The following is a 17,742-nucleotide window of genomic DNA, read 5'->3' as shown; positions in this document are numbered from 1 at the left end:
CAGAAGCAAAGTACGTATTCCTCAAAGGTCCAATTTATTAACAGAGCCACGTTGGCACGTCTGTGAGAAACCCGACTCTAAAGCTACCAGGGTTTCTCCACCCAGTTTAAATGTTAATCCCCTTGCTCCCACACCCACAAGTTCGCCACGTTGACCATTTGCCTTCTGACAACGTGTCCATTACTCCCATCTGCTTCCGGGCAGGTGCTGAACAAAGGATGACCTTGAGAATCTAGAAGGAATTTGTTATGGCTACAACCTTCATGAGAATTTCCCACGACGAGAATTCAATTCAATTCAATTCAATTTATTGGATTTATATGCCGCCCCTCTCCGAAAACTCGGGGCGGCTAACAACAGTCATGAACAATATACATGAATAATATACAGTAAAAAATCCAATACTAAAAACTAACTTAAGACCCCTTAATGTATAAAACCAGCATACGTACACACATACCATACATACAGTTGTATCAGCCTAGGGGGAGAAGAAGTCTTAATTCCCCCATGCCTGGCGGCAGAGGTGGGTTTTGAGTAGCTTACGAAAGGCAAGGAGGGTAGGGGCAGTTCTAATCTCTGGGGGGAGTTGGTTCCAGAGGGCCGGGGCTGCCACAGAGAAGGCTCTTCTCCTGGGTCCCGCCAAGTGGCATTGTTTTGTTGACGGGACCCGGAGAAGACCCACTCTGTGGGACCTAACTGGCCGCTGGGATTCGTGCGGCAGAAGGCGGTCTCGGAGAATACATTCTAAGCATAAATGTGGCAGGTCAAAGGCTTCAATAAAATATGACTTTGCCCTGACACCTCCAGCATCTCCAGTTCAAAGCCCCTCCAGCAATTGGGGGCAGGCCTGTGGGTGCTGAGCAACCCTCAGTCGTCTGTGTAGTGGGATGGTATTTTGGGGTCCTTCTGAGCTTCCTTCCTTGATCCAGATGGTCAGTGTGATTTTTGACTGTCCTTAAGGGCCGCTTGGCCTTAATTGTCCCTTCCTTCCTCCTTGCCCTTCCCAGCCACAATTCAACACTGCTCTGCACTCCAAGGAAAAGCAAGTACAGCCACAAAGCAAAAGGGCTCACCTGCACCTTCCCAATCATTACCGTATTTTTCGGAGTATAAGACACACCTTTTTATTACCAAAAAGAGAGTGAAAACTTGGGTGCGACTTATACATCAAATGTAGCCCCACCACCCTTTGGTCTCTGCCTTCCAGTAATTTACCTCCTTGCAGCAAACAGTGCAGAGCCTGATTAGCATAAGCAACTGATTATCGCCCCCTTGACCGACAGCTGATTGAGGCTGCAGGCAGGCCCACGGTGCTAACATGAAAGTGAAACTAAAACTGCAAGGAGATAAATTGCTGGGAGGGAGAGGCTGAGGCAGAATTTTATTTTCTTGGGCTAATCAGACAGCTGAAACTGCAATGCAAGGAGGTAAATCAATAACTATAAAGGTCTGTCGAATGTTCAAATTATTAGACTTATTTTTTAAAGACTGCTTTATTATTGTTCTGGACAACTTAGAAAAATAAAGAAGCTTTTTAAAATAAGTGTTTGATCTGAAGAGGTCCAGTGCTATTGTATCTTCTTTTAAATAGCAGAGAATAATGTGTACTTCCAGAAAGCCACATCAATTTTAACAGCATCTGTACAAGTATTTATTTATTTATTTATTGGATTTATAGGCCACCCCTCTCCGAGGACTTGGGGCAGCTTACAAACATATGAAAAAGACAATAAAAAACATCTTAAATCCAATTAGCTTAAAATTAACTAGTTTAAGTATAGTCTGAAATGCAAGATCTTCTTGTTTTAGTTTTAACATAGGAGTAAATCTATTTAAATTCTTTGGAGGAATTAAGAGTGACTACATTTAAGACAATTTTCTGGCATTAATATACTGCCATAATGTACATTTCTCCAATTTTTTGTTATTTCTATGGGCCAGGCACACATGTACAGAAATGCACAGCAAACAGTGTACAGTGTTCCCATGATTTTCGCGGGTCCGAACTTCGCGAATAGCCTATACTACGGTTTTTAAAAAAATATTAATTAAAAAATACTTCACGGTTTTTTTTCTCTACCACGGTTTTTCCTGCCCGATGACATCATACGTCATCACCAAACTTTCATCTGCCATTGCTGATTGGCCGAAATTTATCGCAAAAAAATAATTATTGTTAATAAATAATTATGTTTATAGATATCAGGATCACTAAGTGTCTTATTCAATTGTGAGTACCAGTAATAATGGTGAGTAAATGGTTGTTAAGGGAATGGGAAATGGTAATTTAGGGGTGGCTTGTGATACTGTTCATAGCCAAAAATGGTGTATTTACTTCCGCATCTCTACTTCGCCGAAATTAGACTTTCGCGGGCAGTCTCGGAACGCATCCCCCGCAAAAAATCGAGGGAACACTGTATATCATCAGTGCTGTTTGCTGGGAGGCAAATTGTTGGGAGGCAGATTTTTTCCCTTGTTTTCCTCTCCCAAAACTATGAAGTGTCTTATACTCTAAAAAATATGATACTTGTATGGGTTTTTTTTTCTTTAAACTTCCGAGATATCGTGATCCCTTAGCAGGATCTGCAACTGAGCCCAGCCCTGCAGACTGAGCTGAGAAAAGGTCCCCGCCACCTGCCTTTTATCCTGCTCCGTTTCCCCCACACACACACCTCCCCCCCCATCAATCATGATTAGCCAAGAGGGTATTCCACGTCTCTGTCCCAACTCTTCCCCCCCCCCCCGACCTTTTCCGCCAGATTCCTTTCATTTCTAACCCTCCTTTTTATCCCTCGTTTTATAGATTATGATTTTGGAGAAGTCTTCCCTGCAGCGCCGTCCATGCCTACCACAGCATGGGAAGGTGGGACCAGCTCGCCTGGTTTTCCAGTCCCCTTCCTCTCCTCCAACCCCCTCTCCTCCTCTCGCAGCCCCTACCCGCTCCAGCGCTTCCTTGCACACTGGGCCTGTTTTAACCCTGGCTGGCCCGAGGCTGCCAGGCATTTTGGTGGCCTGGCTTAAATTGGCTCCTCAAGCCCAGGGCATCTACTGCCCGGTTCCATGGCCTCAGCGGTTCTCCGGGCCCTTCTTGGACAGCTAACCCCCTCTCTTCTAGTTCTGTGACTTCCATCCCCCAGCATGAACCGTCAAGTCTCTTTCTGGTTTGCACATTAACAATAACAGGAGTGCTTCTGTGTCGGTTTGCCACTGGTCTCCTCCCTAACCTCTTTCTCTCGCCTGTCAAGTGCATGGGGCGGCTAGGGGGAAGAGGGATTGTGGGGAAATGGATTTAAGCCACCTGGTTTCGTGGCCGCCAGTGCTTCTGCCAGCAGCCTCTCTTTTTCCAACCAAGATCCTGCTAGCAATGGTGGCAGCTACTCCAGCCCTTTTTCTGTCCTTTCCTCCTTTGGCTCTTGGTCCCTTAAGACATAGGGCGGGTGGGGTCTGGGTTCCTAACTCAGCTGCCGCTCCTTCTTTCACTGTTGATTTAAATTTCTTGCTCCCTTGGCTCGACCACGAAGGGAATTTTGAAGGAGAGGACCAACCGAACGAAAGAGATGGCAAGTTAAAACTAGTTGTCATCCCTTCAAAGGTGGCCTTTATTTTTCCCCAAGAGGCCAGTAAACTTCCATGGGTTTATTTTTTTCTTTGAAGACATTTTACTACTCACCCAAGAAGCTTCTTCAGGCTCTTTGGGACAACCATGACTTGGATTACTGAGAAATCTCCATACAGACGCACCTTTTAACTGGCTGTGTCATCTCCTACAATTTGTGGTTGAAGGCGGGCTTCCCTGATGGAGAGAGAGAGGGGGAAATTTTGTAATGGAGTAAAATTGAAGAATTAGTAGAGACTGCCTCTTGACTTCCTCCACCTCACTCCCCCCCCCTGCCTCCCTGGAATTCTTCACCACTTGTAAACAGAATTGTAGGAGTTGGAATTCTGATGGACCGAAGGAACTGTTGTTCCTTCTCCAAGAGCCTTGGTGGCGCAGTGGTAAGAGTGCAGTACTGCAAGCTGCTTCTGCTTGACTGCTGGCTGTAGCTCACCAATTCAAATCCCACCAGGCTCAAGGCTGACTTAGCCTTCCATCCTTCCCAGGTGGGTAAAATGAGGACCCAGATTGTTGGGGGTGATATACTCTGTAAACTGCTTAGAGAGGGCTGTAAAGCACTGTGAAACAGTATATAAGTCTAAGTGCTATTGCTATTGCTGTTCTCCTTGGCTAGCTGTGAGAATCCTTGAATTTTTTTGAGCAAAGTGTGAAAAAAAGTTCCACAGGCAGCGTATTTTCTGAGTGGGGACACTGCTGCTCCTGGGAACAGGGAGAGATGGCTGACTTCCTTCCTTCCCTCCCCTCCCTTCCCTTCCTTTCCTTTTCTCTTCCTTTCTTTTCCTCCTTCCCTTTTTCCTTTCCTTCCTTCCCTTTCCTTCCTTTCCTTCTTGGTTTCCTCTTCCTTTCTTTTCCTCCTTCCCTCCTTCCTTCCTTCCTCCCTTCCTTCCTTCCAGAAGGAGACCTGACTGATACGCTCAGCTGCCCACGTTCCGTGGCCTCCGAGCTGAACAGCTGCCGGGCTTCAGCCAAGAGCCCCACCCAGCGCTACAACCCTTTCGACGGGAAGGCGGAAGGGCTGTCATCCGCTGAGAGCACCCCGGTGCACGCCGCATCACTGAAGGCCGATCTTGTGCCCGATGGCACCGATCAGTCCGAGGGCTGCATGGAGTTGGAAGTCATCAGGTTGGTACAGGGGGAGGAAACATTCCCCAGTTGCTTGGCCTCGTCTGGCTCTTTCCTCCGTCCGGGGGCCACTCCTCTCCAGCTGCAGGAGGTGTGCCAGGAATTCTATCCCTGGGTCTGGGCATCAGGGAGCTCACCTTCGCTTGTGGCATTGAAGCAGAGGGCCGAAGCAGCTTATCCGACTTTGGAGTTGCAAGAAGACGACTGGGATCAATGGCCTCCCGGGCCCCGTAACCACCTTGAGGCTCCTTAGCAAGGTGTCCAGCAAACCTGGAAAATAGGGAAATCAGGGAATTATCAGGGAAATCAGCAGTTTGGGAAATATCGGGGAATTCGTTAAAAAAATGGAATAAATCGGGGGGGGGGCGGACGACAAACTATTAAAATGTTTAAAAGTCAGGGAAAAATCATGTTTAAAAAACCCAATGGATCGCACTTGTTCTGTACAAAGTTGAATGTGCTGACAACAAAATGAAATTGGTTGTCAATCAGTGTATCAGTGTCCAATTCCTAAGTGGACAGTTTGATTTCACAGAGGTTTGATTTATTTGGAGTTATATTCTGTTGTTTAAGTGTTCCCCCCTTTTTTTTTTGAGCAGTATACAGTGGTACCTCTACCTAAGAACACCTCTACTTATGAAATTTTCTAGATAAGAACCGGGTGTTCAAGATTTTTTTTGCCTCTTCTCAAGAACCATTTTCCACTTATAAACCCAACCCTACGAAACTGTAACCGGAAAAGGCAGGGAAAAGCCTTTGTGGGGCCTTTTTGGGAATCTCCTGGGAGGAAACAGAGCAGGAAAGGCGGGGATAAACCTCCATGGGGCCTCTCTAGGAGTCTCCTGGGAGGAAACAGGCTCGGAAAAGGTGGAGAGAAGCCTCCGTGGGGCCTCTCTAGGAATCTTCTGGGAGGAAACAGGGCCTCCACCCTCCCTGTGGTTTCCCCAATCGCACGCATTATTTGCTTTTACATTGATTCCTATGGGGAAAATTGCTTCTTCTTATAAACTTTTCTACTTAAGAACCTGGTCACAGAATGAATTAAGTTCGTAGGTAGAGGTACCACTGTATTTCCTCTGAACTGCGTTCGGAAACCAATCGACAACCAATGCAGCTCGCGGAGTGCTGGCTGTTCCCTGGTGTGCCACAGCTAGAGAACTCGCTTGCCTCTCCCCTCCCCTCTTGACAGGCTGGCGAAAAAGAAGAAAACAGCCAAGAAGAAGAAAGTGAAATCGGAGGAGGCCACTGTCCCCTACTCGCCTGCTCCTTTTGGGGACCAGGCTGCGGGCAAGGAGGCCGCTCCAGAGTCCAACCTTCCGGCCACCACTGAGGCGCCCGCCCTCTGCCAACTAGATCTCTGGATCCCCGAAATGAAGGACACGGCCATGGAGCGGGTGGGCCAGGCCCTCAGCAAGGTGGTCGACTCCCTCGAGGCGGCTGAAGGTTGGAGCCGCCCCGTGGAGCCCCCGGACCAGTCCTTTCGGACAGACTTGCCAAGGGAGCCCCCTCCGGAAGGGCCATCCCTTGGCGGCTTTGGCCAGGGCCTGCCGTCCCCCATGGACTTCTACCGCTTTACCGTCGAGAGTCCAAACACTCCTGCAGCAGGTGGTGGCCACCATGACACTGCAGGGCATGGTCAACCGCCACATGTTCCTGGTGGCCCTGAAGCTCCTAGACAAGAGGAAGAAGAAGGAGGAGGAGGAGACGGGGAGGCTGCTGGACCAGCCATAGCTGGCTCACCGGGAGAAGCGGTGGAGACGGCAAGCGCGGCGGCACTTGGCCAGCTTAAGGCAGATCGGGCGAGCCCTTCCCCAAGCAGCGCCGAGGATTCCGGGGTGGAGGAGGGGCAAGGCAGTCCATCAGAGGCTGCCCATCCTTCAGAATTCAGGTAAGGGCTGGTTCCTTCCTTTGGCCAGGCCTCCACCTGAGAGATGCAGTGCTCGACCATCCCTCGTCCAAGGTGAGGGAAGGCAATCGCAGTTAGCAATAGCAATTCAAATTTTCTGCCTGGGGAAATTCATGCCTATGTCCAAAATAGCAGTAGCATTTATATACCGCTTCACAGTGCTTTTATAGCACCCTCTAAGCGGTTTTACAGAATCAGTATATTTGCCCCAACAATCTGGGTCCTCATTTGACCCGCCTTGGAGGGATGGAAGGTTGAGTCAACCTTGGATCGGTGGTGAGATTTGAACTACCAAATTTACAGCTAGCAGTTAGCTGAAGTAGCCCATTGTGCTGCATTCTAATCACTGCTTCACCCCCGGCTCTTGTCAGCAGAAATTGGGACTTGGCACTATTGCCTTGGCATCTCACCCATCGTGTGCCGAGAAACTGTTAGGGAGGCTTTTCAGGGCAATTCTATCTTAAACAGTCCCTGCCTCCTCTTCTTCCTCCTCCTCCTCATTTCCTTTTCAGAATCCTTCACTTGCCAGTCCTCATATTTTTTAAAAATATTTTTTTCTCCACAATTTTCACATACGTATCAATGCATATGCAATAGAATATATCAATAATATACACAATTATAAATTTTTATCAATCATTCTTATATCAATATCCTATTTTAAACCTATTTTATATTTCTGTTCAGTCTGTTGTCTGTTCTTTACCTTCCCCTGAGTGATTCTTATCCTAGTTCAGGGGTAGGCAAAGTTGGCTCTTCTATGACTTCTGGACTTCAACTCCCAGAATTCCTGAGCCAATCATGCTAGCTCAGGAATTCTGGGTGTTGAAGTGCACATGTGATAGAAGAGTCAACTTTTTACCTATCCCTGTCCTAGTTCATCTTGTGTTTTAACAGACTGAAAGCTTGTTCCCATACCAGTCCTTATATTGAGGTTCTCTCTAAGCTCAGAGAGAAGGATTTAAGGGTAGTGATTTCTGACAGTCTCAAAATGGGTGAGCAGTGTGGTCGGGCGGTAGGAAAAGCAAGTAGGATGCTTGGCTGCAGGGCTAGAGGTATAACAAGCAGGAAGAGGGAGATTGTGATCCCCTTATATAGAGCGCTGGTGAGACCACATTTGGAGTACTGTGTTCAGTTCTGGAGACCTCACCTACAAAAAGATATTGACAAAACTGAACGGGTCCAAAGACGGGCTACAAGAATGGTGGAAGGTCTTAAGTATAAAACGTATCATGAAAGACTTAATTAACTCAATCTGTATAGTCTGGAGGACAGAAGGAAAAGGGGGGACATGATCGAAACATTTAAATATGTTAAAGGGTTAAATAAGGTTCAGGAGGGAAGTGTTTTTAATAGGAAAGTGAACACAAGAACAAGGGGACACAATCTGAAGTTAGTCGGGGGAAAGATCAAAGGCAAAATGAGAAAATATTATTTTACTGAAAGAGTAGTAGATCCTTGGAACAAACTTCCAGCAGATGTGGTTGGTAAATCCACAGTAACTGAATTTAAACATGCCTGGGATAAACATATATCCATTGTAAGATAAAATACAGGAAATAGTATAAGGGCAGACTAGATGGACCATGAGGTCTTTTTCTGCCGTCAGTCTTCTATGTTTCTATGTTTCTTGCAGAGGATTCATTACCCAAACCAGGTAACATCACCTGCACTAGCATCATCAGTCTAATATCGATGATGTAGCCTATGAGCCTCAGTGGCACAGTGGTTAGAACGCAGTTATTGCAGGCTACTTCTGCCTAGCGGCTGCCTGCAATTTGGCAGTTCGAATGTCACCAGACTCCAGGTTGATTGAGCCTGCTGTCCTTCTGAGGTAGGTCAAATGAGGACCCAGATTGTTTGGGGGCGGGGGCAAGAAGCTGACTGTAAACTGTTTAGAAAGGTCTATGAAGCACTGTGAAGAGGTATATAAGTCTTTAAGTGCTAGTGCTGTAGTGGCGTGGTAGTTAGAATGCAGTGTTGCAGGCTAATTGTGCCAGCTGCCAACAGTTCAAATCTCACCAGGCTCAAAGTCAACTCAGCCTTCCATTCTTCCGAGGTGGATCAAATGAGGACCCAGATTGTTGGGGGAAAGATGCTAACTCTGTAAACCACTCAGAGAAGGTTGTAAAGCACTGCAAAATGGTATATAAGTCTTAAGTGATATTTCTATTGAGAGCCATGGGAGCAAAGTAGTTACAATGTGGTATTGCAGGCTAACTCTGCCCACTACCAACAATTTGATCCTGACCGGCTCGAGGTTGACTCAGCCTTCCATCCTTCTGAGGTGGGTAAAATGAGGACACACATTGTTGAGGAAAAGTTGCTAACTCTGTAAACCACTCAGAGAAGGTTGTAAAAGCACTGCGGAGCGGTCTATAAGTCTTAAGTGCTAGTTCTATTGCTACTTGAAGTAATGGAACGTCTGCCAGAAAACCACGAGCTTAGAGAGCACCAAAGACATCACCCTCACCACTGATTTCAACCCTGAGCTACCAATATTCTCCTTGATTACTCCTTGTGATTTGTGAACATAAAGGGAAGTCCCAAAATGGACCTTGTATTGATTTTTCCTTCCTGGTGATTCCAGCAGTTCCGTGTCTTCTTCCTTGGGAAAAGCCCACCTCAGTGATGGGGGTGAAGGCGGGGGGAGCGACCGGCCAGCTGTCCTTTCCTGACCCTCGGCTTGTCCTTCTCTTCCCCCTGCAGGGTGGACAACAATCACTTGCTTCTCTTGATGATCCACGTCTTTCGGGAGAACGAAGAGCAGCTCTTCCGGGTAGGTCTGATTGGCCAGAAGGGAGTCTCTTGTGAGCGGGCTTACCCCTCTCCCCTTTCCCCCCTCCCCACATTCCTTGGGTTCACAAGGGAGGCAGACCTCTTCAGGTCTAAGGAGAAGCTCTTCCCGCATCCCTCTCGCGGGTCAGTAACGGAGGCCGCTCTCCCCAACAGATGATCCGGATGAGCACAGGGCACATGGAAGGGAACCTCCAGCTCCTTTACCTGCTGCTGACCGACTGTTACATGTACCTCATCCGAAAAGGTAGCCCTCTTTATGTGGAAGTTGTTAATTCTATATGCATAACTAGTTGGGTGTTACAATAGGTAAAGCAAACCAGCAATGTGTGTTTAAGGATTTAGTACATTGTTGCTTTAAGAACTGGTGATGCAATAGGCCATAAGAGGGAGCCAGCAGCATCTCTCTTGGGGTTGAATTGTTATTAGAACAACTGTGTGTGGCATGAACTATGTGTTCTCATGTTGGTTTGTATATGTGCATGTATTGAGAAGATTGATTGATGTATTAGTGAATGACTAGGATTGTTACTGACTACGATATTTGATAAGGAAATAATATTTATATACTCAAGCTATCTGGTCTTGTTATATGTAATATTACTCATATCTTTGGGTTATAGCTGGATATCTGCTACCTCCACATTTTCCTCTGTATTACCTTTGTAACTTCAGAGTAGCACAGCTTACTCCTTATCATCTAACAGAAGTGCTATTGGTTGTCACCTGCTTCTGAGCCTCGCTCGGAGAGAAAACCCACTTGGGGCAAGCCGTTGGACCCCTGGCTGGGCGGCTGACTCCGTGTGCCGTTTCTCCCCTCTCCAGGAGCTGCCGAGAAGCCTTACATGGTGGAGGAGGCTGTGTCGTATAATGAGCTGGACTACATCTCTGTGAGTTGCGGAGGGCCGCTGGATGGGCCTCTGCGGGAACACGGGGCCATCCCACCCGAAGTCGTCTTTCCCAGACGAGACCAATGGCCTTAAATTCCCGGGCCCGGGGGGGGGGGGGTGCCCCTCGTCTCCATCTTGCAGGCGCTGAGCCTTCCCTCCACCCAGAGGCCAAGGGGTTAGGGTCCCTTCCAAATGGCCCTTGCTTTTCTGGCAGGTGGGCCTGGATCAGCAAACGGTGACTTTGGTCTGCACCAACCGCCGGAAGCAGTTCCTGTTGGACACGGCGGACGCTACCCTGGCTGAGTAAGGACTAGGCGGGCTCGTCTCCCCTCCAGTAATAATAGCTTCTAGGATGCCTCCCAGAGAATGCCCACTAGTATGCTGTGGTGGGGTAGTAGTTTAGAGTGCAGTCCTGCAGGCTATTTCTGTTGACTGCCGGCTGGCTGCAATTTAACAGTTCAAATCTCATCAGGCTCGAGTTTGACTTGGCTTTCCATACTTCCAAGGTGGGTAAAATGAGGCCCCAGATTGTTGGGGGCACAGTTTTGTGTAAAAACTGGGTAGAGAACACTGTAAAAGCATTGTGAAGCGGTATATAAGTCTTACGTGCTATTCCTATTAAGAGCACAGTAGTTAGAATGCAGTATTGCATGAAATCCAAAACTTTAAGGCTTAAAAAAAAATGGCAAGAAACTGGCCGGGCCTTCGTACTGCCCTCAAATTTTCTGGGAAATTTTTCCAGGCTAAGGTTCTTAAGTAGAAAATAGTTCTTAAGAAGAGGCAAAAAAATCTTGAACACCCGGTTCTTATCTAGAAAAGTTCTTAAGTAGAGGTACTACTGTATAAGTTTAAGTTGCTATTTATTTATCTAGAAAAATTTATTGCCACCTACTTGCACATGGCAACTCAAGGCAGCTTGCAAGGCTAGGAGAATGCCATATAAAAGAAATAAAAAGAATAAGAAGAACAATAATAAAATAACCCCCCACCCCAACCACAACTAGTGTTGTTCTTAGTATGGAAAATAATAATAATAATAACAACAAAAATAGTAATAATAATAAATAAATAAATAATGTATGAGCAGAGTAATCCTTGTTTACCAAGGTTATGAACACACACAAACATTTAGATTGAAATTAATTGTGAATAACTCAGCCACACACAAGTATACAAACTTGAATTAAAGTTTACTTTGAGAAACAACATATTCAGATAAACAGTCTGAAGCATACACATAAGTCAGAACAACAATCCAAATATTTCCAAGTACATAGTCTTTCTTACCAGTTGTCTTTGTCATAATCAGTACACAAAGAGATCAACCCTAAACAAAGTTTTGCTCTAATACAGTAATACCTCGTCTTACGAACCTAATTGGTTCCCGGGGGAGGTTCGTAAGGCGAAAAGTTCATAAGACGAAACATTGTTTCCCATAGGAAACAATGTAAAATGAATTAATCCGTGCAACAACAAAAAAACGCAAAAAAACACCACCGCCTGGCTGTCACCTTTTGAAACAGCCGGGCGCTTCTCAGCGTTCTCCCAAACCCGGAAGTTCGGGTTTGCGTTCGGGTTCAGGAGGACGCTGAGAAGCCCCCCGGCTGTTTCAAAAGGTGACAGCCGGGCGACGGGGCTTCTCAGCGGCCTCCCGAACCCGAACTTTTGCTGAACTTCCGGGTTCGGCATTCGGGAGGCCGCCGAGAAGCCCCGTCGCCCGGCTGTCATCTTTTGAAACAGCCGGGGAGCTTCTCAGCGGCCTCCCGAACGCCGAACCTGGAAGTTTGGGTTTGGCGTTTGGGTTCAGGAGGACTTTTTCGTCTTACGAACCTGCTGCCACCACTGAGAAGCCCCGCCGCCCGGCTGTCGTCTTTTGAAACAGCCGGGGGGCTTCTCAGCGGCCTCCCGAACGGCGAACCCGGAAGTTCGGGTTTGGCGTTTGGGTTCAGGAGGACGCCGAGAAGCCCCCCCGGCTGTTTCAAAAAGCGACAGCCGGGTGGCGGGGCTTCTTGGGGCGGCGGCGGGTTCGTAAGACAGAAAAAGTTCATAAGAAGAGGCAAAAAATTTCCAAACCCCGGGTTTGTATCTCGGGTTGTTCGTATGGTGAGGGGTTTGTATCATGAGGTACCACTGTACATAACTACAATACAGGGAGATTGCAAAGCTAACCTAATATTGAATAGCCATTAACAGTCAATAGCCAGACAAAGAGAAACAGGGTCACTCAGAGTAATAAGTTATAAACTCTAGCTCCCTCTTTTGGCAGTCTGCAACACTTGCAGCCGATATATTGCCAAGCCAACAGTAATGGACAGTAATAATAATAATTATTATTTTATTTACAAAAAATAGTAATATACAGCAAATGAGATTGATATGCTGGATTTTGTATCACAATATCACAACTTGAACACTTCCCAGGTCTATTAGTTGTTATTGTATTATCAATACAACACAGCAAATGAGATCACTATGCTGGATTTCTTATTTCATCACCAGTCGGGTGCTTCCCAAGCACCTAGGACAGTGTGATATAGTGGCGAATTATGTGTGCCAATCCCAGTAAAGTGGCCATTTGCAATTGACAGATGGAGATTTTGTCAGTGCTGATGCTTTTCAAATGTCCACTGAGATCCTTTGGCACTGTGTCCAGTGTGCCAAGGACCACTGGGACCACTTTCCCTGGCTTATGCCAGAGTCATTGCAGCTTGATTTTCAGATCTTCATATTTTGCAAATTTCTCTAGCTGCTGCATTATTATTATCATTATCATTATTATTATTATTATTGGGTATCTTCCCTCCCCCTCAGTTAATGCAGTGACTAACTGCATTAGGAGAACACTTCTCAAAGAAACCTCCCTTCAGGGCCGCTTTTTCTTTTCTGACAACAGTTTCTGTTGTTCCTTTCACCCTTTATTCTTCTGCTCTTCTGTCTTTTGTTTCTATCATGGTTGATCCAGCAGCACCTAAACCTGCTGGCAAAAAGTCCAAGAAGACCAATAGGCCCCAGCCTGATTCAAAGGGCTTTGATTCCAGTCACTCTCTTGATTCCAGTCACTATCTTTTAGTAAACTCTGTGCTAAGTCCAGCGCTCCTCCTTCAGTGGCAGGACAGAGGGCCCCTAATTCCCCTCTCCATGCAGGTTCTTCCTGACCTGTCTGAAGTCCGCCATGATCAAAGGCTGCCGTGAACCGCCATACCCCAGCATCCTGACCGACGCCACCATGGAGAAGCTGGCACTGGCCAAATTCGTGGCTCAGGAATCCAAGCAAGAGGTGCGCCTTTCTCTTGCCCGTCCTCCTTCCGAAGCGGAGAAGAAATCTACATGCCATAGCCTCCCCAGGAAGCCTACCCCCAGCTCTGTCTCCATTCGGGGCAAAGGCCAAGCCAGAGGTTTGGGGTGGGGGCTCCTTTAGGTGCTCAGAACCTGGCTAAGCATCTGACTGCCTTTGATAGATCTCGGAAGTGGTGGTCCACTTCTACGGCCTTGTTCACTGGGAAGACCCTACGGATGCGACCCCCGAACCACCTTCATCTCACTACGTGTCCGCTGAAAACTGCATCATCAAGGAAGGGGTGCTAAATTACAAGGCAGGAACCAATTACCTGGGCAAGGAAGTCTGGAAGCCCTGCTTTGTGGTACTCAGGTGAGGAGTCTTTGGAGCGGGGCGGCATACAAATCTCATAAATCTAAATTTAATAAATAATAATATATCTGGGGCCAGAAGGAAGGTTGGCTAGACTCAAGTTCCTTTTAAAAAATTGTTTATATCAATTGTTATTGACAGGGTGTCCAGCAAACCTGGAAAACAGGGAAATCAGGATTATCAGGGAAATCGGCGGTTCGGGAAATATCAGCGAATTATCAGGGAATTTGACGAAAAAACGGAATAAATGAGGGGGGGGAAACAAACTGTATTAAAATGTTTAAAAGCCAGGGAAAAGCCATTTTAAAAACAACAACAGATCGCACTACCTGGCAGAATCAAGCCAAAATGAGTATAGTTGTGGCAACAGCTTGCTTCCTCAGCTACCGATATTTCTCCATGGCTTAGCCGTTTGGTGTGACATCATCTACAACCGTGCCTTAACTAGATGGCAAGTTACAGGGAAATGTCAGGGAAATATCAGGGAATTTCAAAATGCTTTCCCCCTGTATTGAAGACATTATTAAGAAAGTAAAAACCGTAAGAGAAAAACGCAACAAATAAAAGTGGTAACTGGAGAAGACCTAGAAAAGATACGCATGCCTCAGAGTTTCATTTTGGGTGGATATGTTACTCGGAACTATGACAGCCATCATCAATACCATCATGGGCCTCATTCCAACTGTCTGGTTGTAAAGAGTTTGTAGAATTTGATCACTTCTTGGAAAGTTTGCAGAGGTTCGTCCTTGAAAAGTTTATAGAAAGAGACTAGCTAAAGCCTCTGATTCAGGTGCTTTCCTGGTTTTGACCTTTTTTTATAGCTTTGCCAACATATTCATTGAGATCTGTTCATTAAGCTTTTCAGTTTTTCCGTCATCTTTGGTAAATTTTGTTTCCTTACAGTAAGTGTTCATCAGCCCTTTTGCCAGGATGATTGTTATACAATTTCTCCTGCTTGAGCAGGGGGTTGGATTAGAAAACCTCCAAAGTCCCTTCTAGATTTCTATTCTGTTCTGTTCTATTCTATTTTTTCTATTTCTATTCTGTTCTATTCTCTCTTTTCTTTTGCTATTCTTGTCAGTTTTGAACTGTTCTATTCTATTCTATCTTTTCTCTTTCTATTCTATTCTATTCCTTATTCTATTCCATTCCATTCTATATTTTCTATTCTATTCCATTCCTTTTCCTATCCTATCCTATCCTATCCTATCCCTTATTCTATTCTCACCTGTGTGTTCTCTTGTATTTTTTTGAGTTTGCTGTTCTGCTATATGAAAAGTCTCCTTGTAAAAGTTATAGTTGCATCCCAAACCATCCTGTACCTTTTGTTGTGTAATATTTCTGGAGTGATACCTTTTTTTAGTCAGTTGCTCTAACGAACAACTTCCTTCGCCTTGGTTTGCCAGGTTTTCCAATGGCCATCATCTTTTAAACGTATAACCCCAGAGTTACCGTATTTTTCGCTCCATAAGACGCAGGTTTTTTCCTCCCAAAGTAGGATGAAAAATCAGCCCCGTCTTATGGAGCGAAGATGCAGGCAGGGAGGGGGGGGAGGCGCTGGAGCAGAGGGGGGGCGGCGATATACAGTAGAACCTCGACATACGAATTTAATTGGTGCCGGAAGGAGGCTCGTGAGTCGAAAAGCTCGTATGTCGAAACATTGTTTCCCATAGGAAACAATGGAAAAGCGATTAATGCGTGCAAGCTGGATACTACAGTACTGGCAGCGAACTGGAGCAGCAGCTCCGCCTGCGTCCCGGGAAAGCGGCCGCCCGGGCCGAGTGGATGGAAGGAGCCTGGCGGCGGGCGGGGCTTGGCGGCGGGCGGGACGCGCGAGGGAGCGATCGATCCGGCGTATCGGGCTGCCCGGGAAGGCGAGTGGTGCGCGGTAGGCGCGGGGACGGGGACAGGGGGGGAATCGTCTGAACGCGGTTCCGAGTTGGGGGTTCGGGGGGGTGCTGGAAAGCCCCCCAGGCCGGCTGCGATCTTTTAAAACAGCCGCGCCGCTTCCCAGCTGACTCCTGAAGCCAAAAGCGAACTTCCGCGCTTCAGGAGTCAGCTGAGAAGCGGCGCGGCTGTTTTAAAAGATCGCAGCCGGCCTGAGGGGCTTTCCAGCACCCCCCGAACCCCCAACCCGGGTTCGGGGGGGTGCTGGGAAGCCCCCCAGGCTGGCTGCAATCTTTTAAAACAGCCGCGCCGCTTCTCAGCTGACTCCTGAAGCCAAAAGCCAAAGGCGAACTTCCGCGCTTCAGGAGTCAGCTGAGAAGCGGCGCGGCTGTTTTAAAAGATCGCAGCCGGCCTGGGGGGCTTCCCAGCACCCCCTCGAACCCGCTTCCCAGCTGACTCCTGAAGCCGAACGCGGAAGTTCGCCTTTGGCGTTTGGCTTCAGGAGACAGCTGGGAAGCGGCGCGGCTGTTTTAAAAGATCGCAGCCGGCCTGGGGGGCTTCCCAGCACCCCCCCGAACCTCTAAAATCTAGGTGCGTCTTATCAGCAGGTGCGTCTTATAGAGCGAAAAATACGGTACTTTGGGCTGGACTCTGGTTTTTGGTGACAACATAAAAGCAGCCTGTTCCTCCCTCTAAGACAGTGTTTCCCAACCTTTTTTGAGCCGCGGCACATTATTCATATTTTCAAAATCCTGGGGAACACTGAACGGGGGGGTGGGGGGTGGCTAAAGAAAAGTTTTGACAAAAAAAAATCTTCCTCCATTTCGCTCTGTTTCTCCCTCACTCTTTCTCTCTCTTCCTTCCCTTCTTTCTCTCTCTCTCTCCATCCCTCTTTCTTTCTTCCTCTCTTTTTTGCTCTCTTTCTCTCCCTCCTTCCCTCCCTATATGTCTTTCTCTCTCCCTTGCTCTCTCTGCCTCTCTTGCTATCTCTCTTTCATTCTCTCTCTTTCTTTCTCTCTTTCTCTCTCTCTCTCTCTTTCTCTGTCTCTCTTTCTCTCTCTCTTGCTAGCTCTCTTTCTCTCTCTTTCTCTTTCTCTGTCTCTCTCTGCCTCTCTTGCTATGTCTCTCTTGCTCTCTCTCTCTCTCTGCCTCTCTTGCTATGTCTCTCTTGCTCTGTCTCTCTTTCTCTCTCTTCCTTTCTTCTCTGCGGAGGCCGGCGAAGGTTTTTCTTATTTTAAATATTCCGGGTGGCAGGGGGATGCGGAGCCCGCACGCACACACACCCGACATTCCAAATTCTGCCTCAGCTGTGAGAAGAACGCCTGCCCCGCCTGTCCTGCAGCCCTTTCGCTGACAGCCTGGGACGAAAGCGCTCCGTGAAGGGACTGCAAGAGGGGCCGGGCGGGCATTAGCAGCCGGATGAGGAGGACGAGAAGCCGCTGCAGCCACCCCCAATCCCCCCCCTTCCCTGGGTGCCTTCCAAAGGCCCCTGGAAAAAGGCAGGAGGTAGCAACAAGGCGCGAGGACAAGCAGGCAACTTGGCGGAGGGGAAGCGCTGAGGGGCTCTCCTCCTTCCCCACCCCCACGCTTCTCTCCCGCCCTGGCTTTTGCTTTGCCCGTAGATTTCCCCGCAGTTCAAAAGGAGGCAAGAGGTGGCCTGGATTAAATTGCGGGGAAATCATGGGGCGAAGCGAAAGCCAGGGCGGGAGAGAAGCGCGGGGGTGGGGAAGGAGGAGAGCCCCTCAGCGCTTCCCCTCCGCCAAGCTGCCTGCTTGTCCTCGCGCCTTGTTGCTACCTCATGCTGCTCCCACCATGGCTGCGCGCGGTTCCGGTGCCCCTGGCTGAAGGTCGTCCTGTGGCTGGTCTGGGGCTT

General features: G+C 47.7%; 1 protein-coding gene across 7 annotated transcripts in view; it reads left to right on the top strand.

Moving 5' to 3' along the window:
• PLEKHM2 (pleckstrin homology and RUN domain containing M2) overlaps positions 1-17,742 on the top strand; it is a 36,279-nt gene that overhangs the window by 13,776 nt on the left and 4,761 nt on the right. For 2 of the 7 annotated variants that reach the window (XM_070759435.1, XM_070759430.1), the window contains exons 7-15: positions 2,807-2,866; positions 4,516-4,741; positions 5,931-6,629; positions 9,357-9,426; positions 9,600-9,690; positions 10,269-10,333; positions 10,548-10,636; positions 13,478-13,610; positions 13,792-13,982. In XM_070759435.1, the coding sequence (XP_070615536.1) occupies positions 2,807-2,866; positions 4,516-4,741; positions 5,931-6,629; positions 9,357-9,426; positions 9,600-9,690; positions 10,269-10,333; positions 10,548-10,636; positions 13,478-13,610; positions 13,792-13,982 (1,624 nt within the window). Of the gene's footprint in view, positions 1-2,806; positions 2,867-4,512; positions 4,742-5,930; positions 6,630-9,356; positions 9,427-9,599; positions 9,691-10,268; positions 10,334-10,547; positions 10,637-13,477; positions 13,611-13,791; positions 13,983-17,742 lie in introns of all 7 variants that reach the window. The other 5 variants (XM_070759434.1, XM_070759429.1, XM_070759436.1 and 2 more) reach the window with 3 other exon arrangements.

This window comes from Erythrolamprus reginae, chromosome 8, assembly GCF_031021105.1.
Source record: "Erythrolamprus reginae isolate rEryReg1 chromosome 8, rEryReg1.hap1, whole genome shotgun sequence".
NCBI lineage: Eukaryota > Metazoa > Chordata > Lepidosauria > Squamata > Dipsadidae > Erythrolamprus > Erythrolamprus reginae.
This window is presented reverse-complemented; position numbering and strand designations above follow the sequence as displayed.